This window comes from Hippocampus zosterae, chromosome 1 (genome assembly GCF_025434085.1).
Source record: "Hippocampus zosterae strain Florida chromosome 1, ASM2543408v3, whole genome shotgun sequence".
Lineage (NCBI taxonomy): Eukaryota > Metazoa > Chordata > Actinopteri > Syngnathiformes > Syngnathidae > Hippocampus > Hippocampus zosterae.
The window spans coordinates 28,881,965-28,902,467 of NC_067451.1; the positions used below are offsets into that span (position 1 = coordinate 28,881,965).

General features: G+C 41.6%; 1 protein-coding gene across 2 annotated transcripts in view; it reads left to right on the top strand.

Moving 5' to 3' along the window:
* Nucleotides 1–1,104: 1,104 nt before the first annotated feature.
* The window catches only part of gabrb2a (gamma-aminobutyric acid type A receptor subunit beta2a), a 46,321-nt gene continuing 26,922 nt past the window's right edge, over nt 1,105–20,503 (top strand). Inside the window, exons 1-3 of one of the 2 annotated variants that reach the window (XM_052074732.1) lie at nt 1,105–1,312; nt 1,408–1,508; nt 1,725–1,792. In XM_052074732.1, the coding sequence (XP_051930692.1) occupies nt 1,239–1,312; nt 1,408–1,508; nt 1,725–1,792 (243 nt within the window). In that variant the 5' untranslated portion in view covers nt 1,105–1,238. The remainder of the gene's footprint in view (nt 1,313–1,407; nt 1,509–1,724; nt 1,793–20,503) is intronic. The other variant, XM_052074721.1, reaches the window with a different exon arrangement.

Genomic DNA, 20,503 nt, shown 5'->3' on the forward strand with positions numbered 1-20,503 from the left:
ACAGTAAGTCACGTCTGTGATTGGCACAGTTTTTACACCAGATGGCCTACTTGACACAACCCATCCGTTTTTTTTTTTGTCTAGGATTGAGCCCAACACTGCTTGGGGAGTCAACATATTGTGCAAACACCTAACTGAATGTTGCAATTCACTCAAATGGATACTGGAATTGCAATCCCCATGTCGAAAGTCAGCAATGTAACCCACTGAGTCATCCAGGCACCACCAACAGTTCCCAATAATGTTACATTAAACCGACTTCAACTTCAGTACGCACCATAACTGTGTCCAAAATGGCGGACAGCTTCAGCTCTTCAGATTGCCCAAATCCAGTCTTCAGCCCAATTGGCTGGGTCAAAATGATTAACCCAACCTTGGTTAAAAGTAACCCAATCAGCTCCAAATCATCCACCCGTTTATATACATCCCAGGGGCGGCTGTTACGCCACTTGCTGTGGACTGAAAATGACATCACTGCAGCCCAGGGCTCAGATATTGGACCAATCGTGGCCCAGCTTGCAAATGTCACATTACCAAACTCAGAAAACAAGCGGGGATCACATTTTGTTGGGGTGTCTCTGGCTTTACTGTATTCAAATACTATAAACGGAAGAAATTATACGCTGATTGGATTAATTATGTTCCATATCAACATTTAAATTAGATCCAGATTGATATTTGTTTCTTAGCACAATATTTTCTGATGGCTTTTTAATTGTAATTTTTAATTTAATCTCAATTAAATCGAAATTTGATCCAAGCACAGTACCTATGGAATTTGTGAGACTCTGAGCAATACTGAATTTGGCCATTCTTGCTAGAATCCTAAGCCTCTATCAAAACAAGCCATCTTGACAAATAAAAACATGTGGTTAGGAAGTTTCACATAAACAAATTGATCATAACAACAATCTCCTTGGTGTGGGCTAATAAACTTGCCGAACCTGTAAACGCTCCACTGCGGTGTTGGACCTTGTTGACAAATGCAGATGCACTGTACAGGGCAGAAAAAAGTGCTCCTCTCTCAGGGTGTCTTTGCAAAGCGTATACACTTGTGCCTGTCATACATTTTCTTCCTCCGCAATGGAAGCTTCTCATACACCATCAGCCGTCTCCGCGCTTTGATCTCGGCTCGGCAGTGCGCATGCGCACCTCACTGGCTCCTCTGCACCGTCTCCGGCAAGTTGGATGTGCGCGTTGCTCACTCGCATCCCGAAACTGCCTCAAAAACTGTTGAGATGGGGAGGATCAGGAAAAACCACTTTGGGATTTTGACTTTTTCCCTGCTCGTCACTTTTGTCTGGACTCAAAGGTAAACGGTTTTCACGTCGGCTGTGCTTCATGCGATGATTACCTTCATTTTTGGGGGGCATGACACCACCTTTTTTTCCCTTTCCTCCTTTTTAGCGTCAAGGATCTAAAAGATCCCAGCAACATGCCTCTGGTTAAGGAGACGGTGGACAGACTGATGACTGGATACGACATTCGATTGAGGCCCGATTTTGGTGGTAAGACCCCCCCACCCCCCACAAAAGCCATCGTGGTGATGACATGGGTCAGAAAATCTGCATTAATTGGCATAATGCGGTTAGACCAACGAAATACAATTAATAAATCGATGAAAGCCGCTGACAAACGACAGAGACGAACATCGGCGTGTTGTGTCACGAAGATGTAATTGATATGAGAAGATTTGTCCTCCTAATGGCTGCCTGTCTTTGCAGGTGCACCAGTGGCCGTGGGCATGAACATAGACATCGCCAGCATAGACATGGTGTCCGAAGTCAACATGGTAGGTGCATCTTCAATCCTGCACAAAATCATATGCATGCACGGCGCAATTGGGAACGGGGAAAATTCGCACTGTTTTACATGCGGATGTATCCCCTATACTGTGGCATCAAACGTTTTTATTTATTTTTTGGTCCTGAATGCGGATTTTGAGTGTCCGTGTCCACCGACGCGATGTTCGTCTCAGTCCCGCATTTGCAGCTCTGGCCGCATTTGAATTCAGTACACACACTCGGTGGCGCACTCAGACGCACTGGCACGGCTACGCGCGCTCGGAGCTGTGGGCGTGCGTGTGCGCGAGTGTGTGCGTGTGTGAGTGCATCACGTTCCTTGCTCCACTAGTGTAATTTTGTTGACACGCACACGCTCCGCTCCTCAAGGACTGGCATGTATTCGTGCATAGATGGGGAATCTCAGGCCTAACGACTCATGAAACCCGTTACATTCTTGACTTTATACATTTAAAATATCAGTAAAGAGATGCAATTGTTCTGACTCCTTCCCAAATTTTTCAAACATTTCTTGGAAATAAAACCATCTATTTTGCACTGCAGTTGCATGAATGCAAAAATACTGGCGCTTTAGACCAAAAGTCCATGTGTTGGACTGCAACAAAATAATGAGGCTCGGTCCAGTGGAATTGATGGTAAAGATGGTTTGATTGTCACAGAAAGACCATTTGTTATAGAATAGGGGGGGGAAAGGAACTCTCAAAAGACTAAGATGAATTTGGGGATATTGAAAAATCCTTTTCAATATCCCCAAAAATGTAATTAACATTTTCAAAAATAGGGTGCAGATCATGAAATGTTGTTTGGGAAAATACATACCGGTAAAGACATTTTGTCATTAAAAGGTTGAAAACAACTTTATTGCGTTTTTTTTTCCTTCTCAGAAACAATGTTTACCTTTTACAGCCAAAAATTGAATTACTCAAATCAGGAAAAATAATTGAGTTTCAAAATGAAATAAAGTTGTATTTTTCTTTACCATTAGTGATAAACCTTTACGAAAATGTCCCATATACAGCTCTGAAAAAAATAACAACAACCTGAAACTACTTTCTCTTGTTATTTATTGGTATGGGGTGTCTTGAAAGGCGCTTATAAATAAAATGTATTATTATATTATTATTTTTGTTTTAGTACTATAACTACTGACAACTTTAGTCAGTTTTATCATTTCGTCATATATTTTCTTATGAATGCTCCTCACAAGACTATTCAAACTAAAATGGCATGGTTTAATGCTGCAATCCAATTGCGTGTGCTGTTCCTTCTGGTGTGCCCACCTTGGCCACCAGGAGGCAGTGCTGCAGTGCCGAAATAAAACAGACTTTTTCTTCGACAGTACGACTACTCAGTAGGTTGCTACGATATTAGTCATCTTCCGAGAGGATAAAGAATATATTCCTATGGGTACTACAAGTGTCGCTCCAACAATTGTTTATATATCCATTGCGCCTGTTAGCATGTCAATGTGTGTAATTTTTTTTTTTACATTGTTCTTTAGCTTTAACTAAACTGACCTTTTTTTAAGGCTAAGATACACAGTTAAGTACATGTAATTCTGCTTATTTTGAAGTTAGTCTAACTCAAAATTTCAACTGGATTGGAATTAAACAGTTTGAATCATATTTTGGAGGGATGAGAACAAATCTTGATGCTGACAGCTGTAAATGTGAATATGTTGTATGCTTACATGTGTTGTCAAAGCTCAAGCACACTCCCTTTGTCCTGATTAATTTTTTTGGTTGCAAGCACCACACACAAAATTCAGCATTCAGTACAAAAGGATCAGCAAACGATCTGTCACGTTTTGTGAATGTAACCTGTGTGCAGTCGCTAAAGTGCAACTGGCTGTAAAACTTGGCACCCTGCCTTTATTTGTGCAAAAATCAAATATTAGCTGTCTGGTCACCTTTTGTGAAATGAAACTGGAATTCAAAACCAAATAAAAAGAACTCCACTTACATGAAGAAATGAAGATTAAGGACAAGAATTGAGGCAAACTGAGAGGCGGTAACCTTTACATCAGGGGTGGATAAGTCCGGTCCTCGAGAGGATGAGGGTCATTAACGGAGATTGCGAATGATCTGATCATATGAATCAGGTGTGTTGGAGAAGGGAAACATTTAACATGTGCAGAAGAGCAGCCCTTGAGGACTGGAATTGCCCACACTTGCTTTACATGTTTCAATTGGTGCTGCAGGTTCTGTTTACAACAGAGTTAAAACTTCAAATGTCCATAGATGACAGAAATTCTTGCAATAATTTTTATTTGTAATTTTTTCATTTTTTTTCACATTTTTTGATGGTGGCGTTTATATGTCTTAAGAGGATGATACACTCTGTGACTAATTCGGACATAAGGTCAATTGAGAAAAAAAATTCACAATATATCAAGGGTTGTGTTTGCAGAAGGATTCACAAAAAGCCCAACAGAAAACAGAAGAGAACTATTTTACAATATCATGAAAATAGTATGAGGGATTGGAAGTGGTGGTGTTTTCAATTATCCGTGATGCCATTTTTAAGCAAATGGCACCAAAGTGTGTTCCGTACATATTTATATATATATATATATATATATATATATATATATATATATATATATATATATATATATATATATATATATATATATATATATATATAGATATAGATATATATATATATATATACTGTATATAAATACATAAATAGTTTATGGTACAGCAAATGCTAAATCCAATTTTATCAAAATGTCAAATGGTCACTAGGGTGCACTTACATAGTGCATTATCATCATCATCTGTTTGCAAAGCCAGATCAGAATCAGAATCAGAATCATCTTTGTTGGCCAAGTATGTAGAACACACAAGAAATTTGTCTCCGGTATAACACGCTGCACTAGTATCATCGTAAACAACAAAATCATTGAACCATTTTAGAGTAACCACTAGTTTTGAAGTACCATTTTGTGGTGCAAGAAGAGTGACTACGTCAGTGACTGTTTAAGGAGTTAATGGCTAGAGGGAAGAAGCTGTTTAAGTGTCTACTGGATTTGGTGCGCATGGATCTGTAGCGTCTGCCTGAGGGGAGTGGCTGAAAAAGGTGGTGGACAGGGTGCGGGGGATCCAGGAGGATTTTCCGTGCCCTTGTCTTGATTCTTGCAGTGTGCAAGTCCTCAAGAGTGGGTAGGGCGGTGCCAACGATTTTTTCTGCCGTCCTGATTGTCCGTTGAAGTCGGATTTTGTCCTTTTTTGTGGCGGCCCCAAACCAAACCGTGATGGAAGAACACAGGATTGATTCGATGACTGCCGTGTAGAACTGTCGTAGCACCTCCTGTGGCAAGCCATGCTTCCTCAGCAGCCTCAGGAAGTACATCCGCTGCCGGGCCCTTTTCAGGATGGAGATGGTGTTGACTTCCCACTTCATGTCCTGGGAGACTGTGATTCCCAGGAACTTGAAGGTCTCGACGGTTGACACAGGGCAGTTGGATAGTGTGAGGGGCAACTGAGGAGAAGAATGTTTCCTGAAGTCCACGATCATCTCTACAGTCTTGAGCGTGTTCAGCCCGAGGTTGTGTCGGCCGCACCAGAGCTCCAGCTGCTCCACTTGTTGGCGGTACGCAGACTCGTCGCCGTCTTTGATGAGACCGATGACCGTGGTGTCGTCTGCAAACTTTATGATTTTGACAGCTGGATCTGTTGAGGTGCAATCGTTTGTGTAGAGAGAGAAGAGCAGTGGCGAGAGGACACATCCCTGTGGGGCTCCAGTGCTGGTGGTGCGTATTGATGATGTTGTTGCTCCCAGTCTCACCTGTTGTGATTGATCTATCCCATTAAAATATATCAGAGTATAGCCTACACCAGCATGACGATGCCGCGAATCAATTATCAACCCATGGAAAAATTCTCCTTTTTTAGTTTAAAATAACTTCAATAATTTCCAGGATCTCGCAGCGTACCATAGATGATTTTCTCTCTTTGGTTCAATTTTAAATCATCATTTTGTTGGCCTCTCAAAACTAGCATGAAGCAAGTTCGTCTCACAAGTCCGGCGTCCAACTTTGCAAACTCCCTTTCGTTTGTCGCTAGGACCGTGTGAAGAGGCCAACATTATTTATTGACGAACTTCCTAGCAGTATAATTTAATGCTCAATAACCGGCCAAATATTGCCATACACCACAGACATGTGTCATTCACGCGCATCTACGTCAAGGCATGCGCTGGTACGTATCACGTACGGAGCTTTCACGCACTCCCCATATAGATACGTCACACATGCAGAGATGTTAAACCCGTCCAAACATTCCTCTCTGATGACCCTATGGTACGAGCTGTTCTGATTCGAATCTGAAAATTCAGATTCAGCATTTGTTTTCACCCAATTTGCAAATCAATTCCAGTCACCACCGGCTTAATGGGCATTCAGAAATAATTTGCCTTTTTATTTGAATTCATAGTTCGTGTTCCTTTATTTTACCTTAAGGCTAACCTATAAAACCAAAATATTTAGTATTTCTTGCTTGTGTTTGTTAAAAAACAAATGGGAAGAGGACCTTGATAAAACACTCGCCTATTAAATTACGGTAAATGGGCTGTCACTTTGATAGTGCTTTCCTACCTTTGGTACTCAAAGCAATTTACACAGCGTTTCTCATTTACCTACGGATGGCACAGCATCAGGGGGTTCAGCATCTTGCTCAAGGACAGATCAATGGCTGGGGATCAAACCCCCAACATCAGGGTTGGGAGACGACCATTCTACCACTGAGCCATGCCACAGTCACAATATCGGGTAAAAAAATTGTAATTAGGTTATTGTTTTTTTCAAAATCATCTCTAGCACATGTCCAATCTGAAAGTTATTTACTAAGCTTCACTGGGACAGCTGTTTAAATGTGCTCGCTCCGCACGAGCCCAACAACTGAATGATCCGAGATGAGCAAAATGGTTTACTTTGGTGGAGGATGCAGCCACAGCGGAAGTGCCTCAGGGGGCCGGGGGGAGATTTGGAATAGAAACCCCCTTCACTGGTTTTTCACCTCCCATTCTCCCTCCCGCCTCCATCCTCTCCCTATGACTCTCCCACCACTTTGACTGGATCCCTGGCTGTGACTCTGGGCTCAGCAGCCATGTAATCCACCTCTGCCTTGCTCTAAAGGCTCCTCTTACTTAAGAACTGGGCCTCCATGCAAGCATTCATGTGGAAAAAAACACTGCTTCGTACATTCGTGTGTGGAGCATAACACAAAACTGTGCTTAAAACGCTGAATGGTGACTGACGTCACGCAGCCCCCTGTGGCCATGACACAGAATTTGTCTTGTGAAAAGCCCGCCACATGTGTCTCTGATCTGACAGGGCAACATTTCCGCTCAAACTTGGTTGCTGGCTGTAACGGGTCACAATGTCCTCCTCCTCCCTTCAGGAGAAGAGAGGAGCTGATGAGATTGATCTTGATGAAATCAATAATATCAGCGATGCAAGCGTGATTGTGGGAATTGAAGTTGGTGACCTGCGCTTTGTGCTGGGCCGCTTTGATCTTCCTCATCAGGCCAGGATGCTTTTGACAAACAAACACAGGGAGGATGACGATTCATTTATTTATTTATTTTCACGTCTCTGCGGTGGCCAGCTGATGAACCCTTTATGAGATCTGTGATCATATTATTCAGGTACAAATACACATCAACCATGTTTTGGCACGGTCTACAATTTAATTGGATCAAAACAAACATTTTGTCAGGGGTGTTACATTCAGTATGAGGGCTCTATTTTCATCACCAACATAAATCCTGAGCAGCTCATGGTGTTACTCTGCACAGAGGTGATTTCAACCCCATGTTGCTAATTTTGTGGAGGAGAGCAAGCTGGGCGGATCTACAAGTGGGAGGACTGCACCGCTGTAGGAGTGGTCACAGCAGAGTTCAGTCATAGCCAATCAATGTGGTTTCTTTCAGTCCTTTTATAGGTGATGCACGAGTCATGCACTAGAGCAGGGGTGGACAATTATTTTTTGCATATGGCCACATGAGAACCAGAAAATATTATGGAGGGCCGGATCAAAAGGGTGAACTAAATTCGACATAATATTAATTGGATTTCTTTATTTAAAAAGCAGTATTTTGCATTTTTTGGCACGTTTTTCAGACTTTAACAGTACATTATTCCGTCGGATCGAACGGGATTTGCTTGACTTGGCGCTACTGCGGGGTTCCGTATCGTCTCCCCCTTCCTCCCTATGCTCTGCAACTTCAAGTAACTGTGCCACCTGACATTGAAATGCCTGTCATTACAAGTCCAAATGAAATGAATGCAGTCGTTGACATCGAACCTTATTTGTGTACCAACCTTCGGCGGGCATGATTAAAAAGACCAACGGGCCAGATTTCGCCCGTTGGCCGTAGTTTGCTCACCTCTGCACTAGAGTCTCTCAACAACACGGGAGAACATCGTACGCGTGCTCCCTCATAGCTGTAATACCCAGTTGGGATGATTGAAAAAATACTATATAATGATTCAGAAGGTTTGATGGCCGCTGTTTACATACAGTATTTATGAATGAAATACAGTATGTCGTATCAGATCAGCTATCATGCATATGTAGTTATTTTGTCAAGAAAGTTTTTGTGTTGGACTTAATAATTTGATCACCACTGAAAGCATATTTGATCTGTTTCTATTTGTCCCCCTATGCAAATCCTGATAGCCATATTGCCGTTTCAGCTTCCAGATTTGTTTTAAGTAGGTATATTTTCAGATGACGTGAATTTTGGGATGTTTCATCGGCGTAGCCTTAATGCGGTAGTTGTGTTGGTTAGTTTGTTTAGTCCGCTACAACTGTTGACCTATAAAGTCCCTCCATCCATTTTCCGATCTTCTTTACCCTCATGAGGGTTGCGGGGTGGGGGGTGCTGGAGCCTACCCCAGCTTTCTTCGGGCAGTAGGCGGGGGACACCCTGAACCAGTTACCAGCCAATCGCAGGGCTCACAGAGACGAACAACCATCTGTGCTCACACTCACACCGAGGGACCATTTGGAGTATTCACCTACAAATCCTTGATACATCAAGTTTGAAGGGCTCACACCTAAAATGGCCGAGTTTGAAGGGCTCACACCTAAAATGGCCGAATCAGAAATCAAACTGTTTCACCTCTGAAGGATCTCACATTTAAAAGCATGTGGCCCAATATCCTTCCTTGGCTTCTCTAATTCATGCATGGATGGGACTGACTTGCAGCTTTGCATCATGGCCTCAGCAAAAACATTTAATGGTATGGGGATGAAGCAAAATGGAGGACATGTGAAAGAAGCTGCCCTTAGATCCGCGTTGGACTGTGTGCCGGCCCGTCATCATAGCAGTGAGCGGGCCTGGGTTATGAACAGCTGCCCGCTCGTCTAATTAAAGCTCCAAATGCCTCTGGTGGAGAATGAACTCAACATTTCGGTTGGGCTCATTGAAGTCGCTGAGGCGGCGGAGCTGCTGCTTGTTTTGGAGTGAAACGCAAATTTGTAATTGGGCTTGTTAAGCCCAATTACAAATTTGCGTTTCACAGCTTCAAAAAAAAAAAAACACACACACAAAATAGGATAAGAAAATAATCACAAAATACAACTTTGATTGTACCTTCTGGCCCAGGATGCAAATGCTTGAGTCCTACCTGTCTAATCTTAACAACGAAAGAAGTTGCCTGCCCCTCATAAATCTCATTAAACTTTATTTGTTATGGGGATTGAATTTCTTTCCTTGTGTCAGGATGAAAGTTTTCCCCTGTCCAAGAGCCACAAATAGTTCAGTCCTGTCCTTCGTGAAACTGTAGACCTAATGGTTAGTTAGTCTCATTTTATTGTCATTGCATAAAAACATAATGAAGTTGCACATGCCCCCCTCCACATAAAAACCAGAACAACATTCAATCATCAACAACCACACAAAACGTAACATATCATTTAAAATAGCTTTTTAATGAAGTTATGCAAATTTGTTTGAAGAATTTCAGTTGGATTTCCCCTGGGTGGTTCGAGTGACACAATGAAAACACACGAAACTGGATATCCTCAGATCAGAATGGGTCCTCTTCAAAATCGGGATGAAAATCAGATTAGAAGTCTGTCAGTTGTTAAGTAAGCACGACAACTGCAGATCCCGGCCAGTGGAGTGTTGTGGAGGTGAGCCTCATGTTTATCAATAGCGGGTAGAATCCCACGTAATGATAAGCAGCATTTGATATTTGTATTGTTTATGTTTTATAGGACAATTTAAAGTCCTTCATGAAACTGACGTGTATGTTTTTGGAACGTGGGGAAAATGCTAACTCCACGCAGGAAAGCCGGAGCCCCGATTCAAATCCTGACCATCAGTTAGGCAGATGTCCTAAAGACTAGGTCACCGTGCCACCACATTGAAATTTTTAACTCCAAAAATTGGATACATTTTTGGCAACACACAGTGTCATTCTTGCCTTATTTTCCCTTTTTGCTGTTTGGTGGTTATGTTCCCATTGACCCAAAATGCAAATGGTAGAGTCCTGTCCGTCTCACTCTTCATGAACAAGTAACCTGCTAACCAACAAACACCAAGAAAGTCCAATGTAGTTTCGTTTTTTTTTTTTTTTTTGTCTTGTGTGATGAACAGCGATAGCCCATTGAGGCTCGCAAGTTAGCCGCATTGAGGGCCAGCTAAAAGTGCTCGTCAAGTCAGCACTGTGGTAGCCTGACATTACAAATGTGCTACTTGGAGTGGGAAGTGTCTTCCGAGTTTTAGGTATGACCACACACCCCGTGCTGGCAAACTGTGATAACATGGCCAAGACACCCTCACTTCACCATGTATCCCTCAATCCTGACTTCTCTCGCTACCGTCACTCAATCTCCTCAGTTAGCAGCTGAAATTACATTTGCACATTGCGCTTTGTTTTATGCCAGAAGAGTCTGCGGCCTGTCAGACTGCATATCCGTGAAAAGTATTAAACAAGGTTTCCCTATCATAAATTACACTTTCAAAATGATGGTCGAAGATATGCATCATAAAATTAGCCTACAGTCGTTACTTTCTGTAGGTTTACAAAACTAGATTACAGTGGATAACAGCCAATACATTTCTACAAAATCTAGGCTGTTCTGAAATGCAGGACTGAAGGTTTCGTCTGTCTTTCAAATTTACACCATTTCAAACTAAAAAGGTGTGCCACGACCGAGTGGTCAAAAATGGAATCATAGTGCAAACAATCCAGCAGAGTACGACCAAAACAGTTATAAACTGTTCAATAATAGTGTGTGGGAGCAGGGGAATTGGTTGTGCAACTCTTCTTCTCTTTTGCGCTCCAGCTCTCAAATGCAACATCGCCCCCTAGGTTCATACATTCTAAGGGCCCTTAGGGGTCTAAGGGGTATTTTCCACCAAAACTACACCTGCGTGATCCAAATGGGCATGAGATGTGCAATGGTAGTGCGGCTGATTTAATACAAGCAATGCGTCCGTGTTGCATTCTTTCACCGTGCAGCTTTCTTTGCCAGGCTGGAATTAGGCTGTCTTTGCCCCCACCTCCTCCTCCTTGTTAATTACATGTAAAATACCTGAGCTCACTGCCTGCAATATAATACTCCTCTCTGAATGTTAATTAGGTGCCTGCGAATTAAAAGATTTAAACAAACCAGCTGTGGTGGCTTCCACGACGGAAGAATTAGCGGGGCGTGAGCGTCTCTCTTAGAACCGTCATTACACTGACATTAGTAAGAGGACGTGGCCGTCACATGACCGGGCATAAAAAAACAAAACAAAAAAACGTTCCAGCACGTCTGCATGAGAGACACATTCTCTGTCTGTGTTTTGAGAAATACAATTTTGATCGTGTTTGTCCGAACTGATCCTGCTCCATTTTATTTTCAGCATGTGGAAAATAAGCTTGTGTTATTTTTATTCAGTGTTGCCACGACAACACGACTTCTTCTATTTTGTTTCTCGCTGAATCCGAGGAAGCCAAGGGAAGAAAACATCTTTCTAACATTTACATACTAGGAGATGGATACACAGTTTTCCCCCTTGTACACTGTTTTTATTACATAGGATACACATGGGGTGCCCAAGTCCGGTCTTCGAAAGCCCCTATCAGCCTGTTTTAGATGTCTCCATAATCCAACACACCTGATTCAAATGATCTTTATATGGCATCTGCAGAGCTTGCTGGTACCCTTGATTTGCATGTACTCAGAGAATGCAGGCTTTCACCAAGGCTTACCCGTTATCCACCTCCAAAGTAATTGAGCGCACAGTTAAATCATAATGATGTCAAATGTTATTTATCTCCTGGCTTCGCTGAATTTCTGATTTGATTGACATTCGCCATTGAGGTGTATGCAAATTGGGATTTTGCATCTGGAGAATGGCAGCCCGTCAATAGAGGGCGCAAGGGCACCACCTCACCATTCAGCTGAGTCACCATGAATACCATCCATCCATTTTCCAATCCGCCTATCCTCACAAGGGTCGCGGAGGGGTGCTGGAACCTAGCCCAGCTGTCTTCGGGCAGTAGGCGGGGGACATCCTGAGCTGGTTGCCAGCTAATCGCAGGGCACACATTGACAGACAACCATTCGCACTCACATTCACCCCTCGGGACAATTTAGAGCTGGGGTGTCAAACTCATTTTTGTCGTGGCCCACATTTTAGTGACCATTTCCCTTGGAGGGCCATTATGACTGAAACTAAATTTAAAAACAAAACAAAACAATAGTTGAGTAAACCATTATTATTGACTTAATTTACTGGACTCAGAGGGTTGGTTCCAAGAAAATGTTTACAATATGTCTCTTATTTATTACATATCAGAATTTTAAAATTTGGTAGAAAGTTTTGCAAGCATCATGGAAGTTGAAATGTTTGATTTGCTTTCGCAGGCCACATGAAATGATGTGGCTGGCCAGATCTGGCCCCCGGGCCTTAAGTTTGACACTGGTGATTTAGAGTGTTCCATTAACCTTCCACACATGTTTTTGAAATGAGGGAGGAAAACAGAGTACCCAGAGAAAACCGATGCAGGCACAGGGAGAAACTTGCAAACTCCACACAGGAAGGCAAACCATGCACATCTGCACTGTGAGGCCGATGCGCTAACCCGTAAACCATCGAGCCGCCTGGGATTTATAAATTCAGTTTTAACTACAGAGGTGCCTTGAGATGCAATCGACCTGTGTTGTTGGTTTGCTTTAACTTGCAAGCACAAAATAGAGACCAGTACTGCATGTTGGCAGAAAACTCAACTCACTTCAAAATATGCAACTGTGTGACAAATAAGATATAATTAGGAAAGAATAATGAATAAACCTTTGATGTGTTGAATGTCATCTCCAGAAATTTACTCTCTAATTAAACATAAAACAAAGAGAATTACACCACGGGTGACGAAAGAACTTTGCTGTCGGGATACCTCCATTAGCTTAATGCTTACCCATAATGGAAAATGCCAAACAAGGAGCATCGACATTTGCGATAATACAACAACCCCTTTATATTGGACATTGGAAAACAAACGGAGCAACACACGGGGACAGATCATTTCACGACACAAGCATATATTCGACATCCTCTGCAAAAAACAAAACAAAACAACATATATACCGGTAATTGCCGCAAACCGAAGCACCGAGAGCAGTGGTGATTTCATTTGTTTATGTCTGACTTTAATGTACCATGTCCAGATGACAACAATTTTTTCATGCCCGCATACAGAATCCAGAGCAAATACACAGCAACTGAATTAAACGCATGACGGCAATAAAACATAAAGTCACTGTATTCCTGGAGACATTCGTCTTTGCAATGATCGCTGATTTACATTGATTTGCCGACTATTCGTCATTGTTATTGGCACAAATGATGTCTTCATTACAAAAAGTAGCTTATTTTGAGTCTTTTTGACTGCTCCATTGACTCCACGGAGCTCTCCAGCCAGTTTTAAGATACGAATGGCAGCTACAGGACAAAGTCATTAGTTATGCTAAGTGGACACGCAGATTAATATGGTCAGAAGCATAATTATAGCAAAAGAACAACACTTAATCCCGGGGCTTTCTTCCATGCAAACTGGGCTTTTCCGCTTTATATTTAATCCGTGGTGACCAGCCTTGTTTGTAAATACTAACGTAAGTACTGTATGTTTGTGGTGCATGACATTGCAGCCATTACTGCATTCTTGATGGCAAACCCTGAACAATACTAGTGTGTGTGATTATATTATCCATCCATCCATCCATCCATCCATCCATTTTCTGAACTGCATATCCTGATTATGGACATGGGTGAGCTTGATCCTCTCCCATTCTACTTCTTCCTTTCATAACTTTGCTGCTGTGAATTAGGAATTTCTACATTGCGAGACTAATAAAGGTTTTCTTATCTTATCTTATCTGACTTTGAGTGTGAGGCAGGCCACACCCTGGTCGCCAGTCAATCACAGCACAGGGTGCACACAGAGTTTCCCCAAGCTTGATAAAGCCAAGGCACATATTTCACATCGGAAAATATACCTATATATAATCTGTATATCACGCCACACCATTGAGCAAAATCATTCACAAAAAGTGGACACACAAGTTAAATGTACGTTATAGCATTTCTTGGAGGGGCGTTTGATTGTTCTGCCGTTTACATATATATGCTTGGCATAGATCAATTAACAAAACATGTTTTTAATTTAGACGATAAATAATTTTTCGTCCAAATAATAACATTGGCGTTGGATAATGTGTCACAGCAACCATTTACACTCACATTTCTTAAAATTGATCTTGAAATGGAACAATTTGGTTTCGATTTGTTGCACTCATATCTTTCAAATCAAAACCAAATTTTGAATGTACGTTCAGTAGCTTTCAAACATGTTTTTGTTACACCTCTCTTCAAAAGTCTACTTGCATTTGTCCTGGAAAACCTGTTAATTAAAAAAGTTATCACATTATTTCCTGTCAATTCCGAAACATATTCAACACAATGAGAAAGCCCCAAATATTCAACATTTTAAGTTGTCAATTTTTGAATTAGAAGTAAGAAAATAATGAACATTTTTTTCCATTATTATATTAAAAAAAGACAAAAAATTGCCAGGGTGAACTTGGCCCTGTTGTTCCCTCTTCCACTCTGGTGCAGAGGCAAAAAGCTGTTGGTGGTTGATCGTCAGAGATCTCCATTCAAGACCTTGAATGTGTTCATGACTTCCTTAATGATTCCTTCAGGCACTTTCTCCACTGAAGCTAAGTGGTTGAAAAACAGCTCGTTGACAGCAGACACTAAAGAATCATACAAGCATCATGAGGCCTTTCAGGGTGAGAGGATGGGTGGGAGGGGGGAAATTTCAGCTCTTATATTTAACTTGAAGCCTGCATGTGCAAATGCAGTTCAACCAGTTGAATGAATACATTATGACTGGTTTATGTGCAGTTTTTTTGGCACCATCAGCAACAGTTGGTAGCCCTAACATCAGAGTGCCAAAAAATGCTCGCTTATTTTTCTACTCCATAGACAGTGCGCGTGCGCCATTGCGCAAATGTTGCTATATGCTGAATTTCGTATGCATTGAAATGCACCTGGCAGAGTGACAATTTTGTGGCACAAACTCGAAACCTATGCCTGGTCAGACAATGTCTACATCCCAGCAAAGCTAACCTGGTGTGATTCTCGTGAATTTGATTGAGGCACAGGAAGACAGATTGAACTCTTTCATAAATATGTGAACAGATGGAATCAAACCCTCTGAGTCATTGTATATTCTTTAAATCATCACAGTGAGTAGTACCTACATCACAGATGTGTTTTTGTCATGTCCAGACGCTAGTGCGTGACTAGCGGGCTGAATTTAAACAGATTGAAATCAGCTGCTTTGATTGCCAATGATTGAAGTCGGATGTGACAACTCTGACCTGCACTCATCTACTTTTTTACAAGCATTGGGTTTCATGTTATCATAGTTTGGGATTTTTCATTTGAGTTTTTTTAAAATTTCATTTTCACTTTTATTTTTAGGTTTTTGAGGGGATGCTTTATTTGAATTGAAGTTTTATTAGTTTTAGTATTTTTAAAATACATGGAGTGTTTGTTGGGTGCAAGATAAAAAAAGGGTCACTAAATATTGTAATAAAGTGATTCGACTACAACTGATCTTCAGTTTTCTGTTGCTACAGATGTAGAGGAAATACTGAATTTTTTTTCATTAAATCAACCCCAAAAACTCATGTATGATATGAATTGACACAGAAGGATATTTTCGCAATAATTGTTGTTACCGGTAGTTTTATAAAGCTAAGATGTAGTTTCAGTTTGTTTTCATTTCAGTTTGAAAGCATTTTCGTTTATGTAACTTTGTGAAGAATCTTTTTTCACTTTTAGTTTTTTTTTTGTTTTCTTAACGATAATAAGCTTGGGTCTAACCTGCCTCTGCCTAGAGATAAATTGAGATTTACGACGACTATAAAAAAAAAGCCCCGAGCTCCGCTTGTACACTAAACCAAGGTGAACTGGTTGATGCTACAGAGCAGGATGCGGTTCCTTCGTAAGTGAGCACTTCGTAAGGGGAGTCTTCAAATCCATGCAACAGAAATGTGTGCTCATTGGCACATTCCTGCCTATTAGGCTGTGATGGCTGATGTAGTCGTAATGGAGGTCTTGTAAACAACAGTCGCCTGTCAGATTTCTCAGCCAAACACAAACATCATCGTTGACAATCTGTCAGCTTCCTAATAGGTGGTTGTTAGCCGCACAAACACAATTGCGGCGGCGCTGTCGCTGTGCAACCGGCCTTGATGCCTCCTTTCCATCCTCTCTGCATTTACGCATTCGGGGTGTTGTCATGCAGCTTAAAAAAAAAATGTATTCAATGCTCTCCACTCCACAAGATGTCTCCCTCACTGGTGCTCACTGAGCTGTCTGCGTCATGTTAATGCAGTTTGTGACAAGGAGAGTGAAGGTCGCTTGGCGAGCCCGCACTCCGACACAGGATCTCGGTCATCTGCAGCTTTTTTGGGACGCTGCGTCCTGCTTAGCCTTTCTCATCTGCCTCGTCCCCCAGCCCCCATCTTCTATGTGGACACTCGGCTCTGAATACAAAAAACCCCATACAGTAGTCCCGTTAATTCTGGTTTTTTTTAGTTAAAGAAGGACATAGTTGGGCCTTCTGCTAGATTGTGGTTTGCTGCATTTTATCGGTGTTTCGGGGGTTCATTATTTGATTTTATTTTTACTCTGAGCTTGCAGGGCAAATTTCACCCATTTTGTATAGCCCAGAAGAATAGAAAATGCAATGAAAGAAAACAAATTGTGAATACAGTAGTACAATATTAAACACTGCATATCGCAAGCCTGGAAAAAGAAATCCTGAATGTATTTTGGTTTGTGATGTAGATGCCTCTGGATCTTAAAGAATGAAGTAAAATATTATAGATTACAGGTTTCATGGTGGCCTAATTGCGAGGACATCCGCATCACAGTTTGGCAATTTGGTGTTCAACTCCGAGCTCAGACGTTCGACTTCCTTCCCAATTCCCAAAGCATGCATTTGGTTCACTGAAAACTCAATGCATAGCATCAATAGGTTTGGGTCAATTAATCAAAATGAGATTGCAATGTTGTAGAATACAACAATTTTCAAATTGCAAATCTACAATTTGGAGGGGGGAAAAAAAACCTCTGCCTCTTTTTGGTCTTGTAGGCTTTATTTTTTTATATACTGAGAATGTATAATGACTTGCTTAAACATTTTTCACTTTAATGTAGTAATGGGTTTTGTAACAAGAAAATGCTTGTACTGTAATATCGCTGTTATTATGGATTACATATGACAATTTGAAATTTTGGTTCAGACTTTCACGGGCCACGTAAAAGGATGTGGCGGGCCAGATCTGGCCCCCGGGCCTTTACTTTGACACATTGGTCTAGCTCGATTAATTGCTTCAGAGGTGCAGTCCACATGCTTTTCATACATGCCATTGTTACATGAAATTTGAGAAGTTTAAGTGATAAAGCCACAGACTTGTTTGCCTTATTGGTGTAACCTGATTAATGATTTATTGATTTGTGCCACACTTTTTGTCATGAATTTCATTTGACTTTATTTTAGCATAAACCAAACCTAAAGGACCAAAAACATTGTATGTATAGTAAATCCAAAATGGTTTATGAGAAAACACATACATTTATTGCTTATGAAAAAAAATAGATGAGATGTCCTTGAAAAAACAATGGCATATTAAATCACATTAGCAATTAAATGAGTTTTCAAAATCGTTCAGTCCAAGTGTGAATGCTCATTTGTCTCTGTGCCCTGCTATTGATTTGCAACAGGCTCCAGCTCACACGTGACCCTTATGAGGACAAGTGCTGCAGAAAATGGATGCAGGATTTATGGAATAAATATTTCCAACTATGCGGTTTGATTATTTCAAATGAGTCATTGTAAAGCAAATGGGGGTAATGTAATCAGTTGTGCAATGCGTTAAAGGCTATCAGTAGCGAGAGATGCCCAGTGTTGCGCGTGTGAAGGCGCCATCTGTAAACCCGTAATAACACTGGCAAAGTCACAGCACAGCCAGGGGGCAGCATGCAGGTGTTTGCTACTCCAACACAAATCAACCACGAATGCACACAACAACACATGCACTTAACTGAGCATGAATAAAAATAAGACACCGGCACCTTGACAGCATTCAAGTCTCGCATTCAAGTTTTGCTTGCCATTTTCTGGTTCCTTATTTTGCGGAATTACGCTACAAATGCTTGGGATGGCACGAGCACCATTAAAATGAATGCAAATAGAGAAGTTTGTTCCATGTAAAACATAAGGGACAAAGAAAGGCCGACACGCAGTGGCGGTCTTAGCTTGAAAGGCGTTGCCTAGCACCTTGCCTTTAGCGAGCGCTTTTGTTGATTTGTTGTTTCCCCTGGCTCCTTGTGACCAGCGATTTCTGTTTGTAGTTTATCGGTGCGCTTTTCTGTAAATAAAGCCTGCATTTCTGCAATCCCAAAAACATTGTTCGGCTCGGTCCCGAACATGACAAATCGCTGGCAGCAAAAAGGCCAGGAAAACGAAACATGAACACAAAACGTTTGCAAAAGGCAAGGTCACAGCAGATCTTACACAAAATACACAAAACAACACATAACATGGCAAAACATATTTGCCGTATTATTTTGTTTTTTGTTATTGTAAAGCGTCCTTGGGTGTCTTGAAAGGCGCTTATAAATAAAATGTATTATTATTATTATTATTATTCATCCCTGATTTTTTTTTTCCACACAGGTGAGGCACAGACCGTTCTTAACAACAGGTGGACACAAATAACCAATCATACAAAAAATGTAACCAATGATACGATTGGTTGAATGCGATAAAGGATAGAAGATTAAAAGGATAGGACCAATAAATGAAGTGGTCGATTTTCATATTAGAAGTTGAAATGTAGACCATCTACTTTGTACAATAAAAAACAGCTTTGAACAAATAGAAACAAATTTGCGTCCAAATGTAATTTTTGGACATTGAAGAGACCCTTGGACTCAGTGTGTGCCTATGCTTGCTCAACATGGCGACCGGTGCGGGTCCGTCAAGCAGCAGCGAACGATCCCATAGGTGATGGAGCCGAGCGATCTGCAGCCGGATAATGAGACAGAGGGGGAGTGAGCGTGAGAGGAAAAGGTTCAGCGGGAACTCTGGGTAATGGGGCAAGGACGGCAAAGTCCTCGCTTGACTTTTCCCTTCCGCAACAACATCAACATGGCAGAAGCCCGTGTATTTTTAGATGCCCTTTTACGCGACGTTTCGGCGGCGAGGGAGCTAGACCCAAAAAGCGGCGATTACTTTGTCACGTCGGTGTGCGATAAAACAAACCAAAAAAAAGACTTGGGGAGTACGCTGTAACGAGCCATGATGATGGCCATGTTTTACAGGCTGTATTTCTTCATTACAGCAACGGCTCTGCTCAACACCGTAAAAGAGCACATAACACCGCAGTGCTGTATTTCTCCGTGGGTGTGTGGGTGTCAAGAGTGAGATGTAGAGAAAGAGAGATGAGGTCTAAGCGCAAAAATATTTTGCGCTTTCTGCCATGTCGTCAGTACTTCTGGCTAGAATTACAAGCAAAGGCAGCCAGGAGAAGAGAGAGAGCCCAAGCCCCAGCTGGAGGAAGCTATTGGCTATTTGCATCCCAGGCAAAATTGTCTCAATAAAGCGGAAAGTTTCGTCATTTGTTCCAGTGGAAGCAGATATTTTTAGCACGACAACAGTCAGCCAGCTGAGAACGTTACCCTCCGGTTATGATGTCAAAATTAGGAGAGGTTTGTTGAATTTGAACCCGCCGAGTGCAGCGGCAATGGCCCGCGGTACGAGCAATGGCCTTTCAGTCCGCGTTCGACCTTTTACATGACCTCCTTAGCATGTCGAGCGTGTACAGCGTGTGGCTACACATGTATGATGGAGTCATCTTGACATGGATGTGCAGGAGGATTTTCTTGAAAGTTTGATTGATTGTGTAGCCAGTGGACTAGTTATGGCTCATTTGCACACATGACAACTTACACATGATCTCAATGTACATGCAAACCTCACGTGATGCATTTTACAAACATGGCCGACATGTTTGCTCAGATTTATACAAGCAATACAAGAGAGCTTATGGGTATTTTATCTCATGTTATAATAACACATAAAGCTGAACGATTTGGGAAAAATAATCCAATTA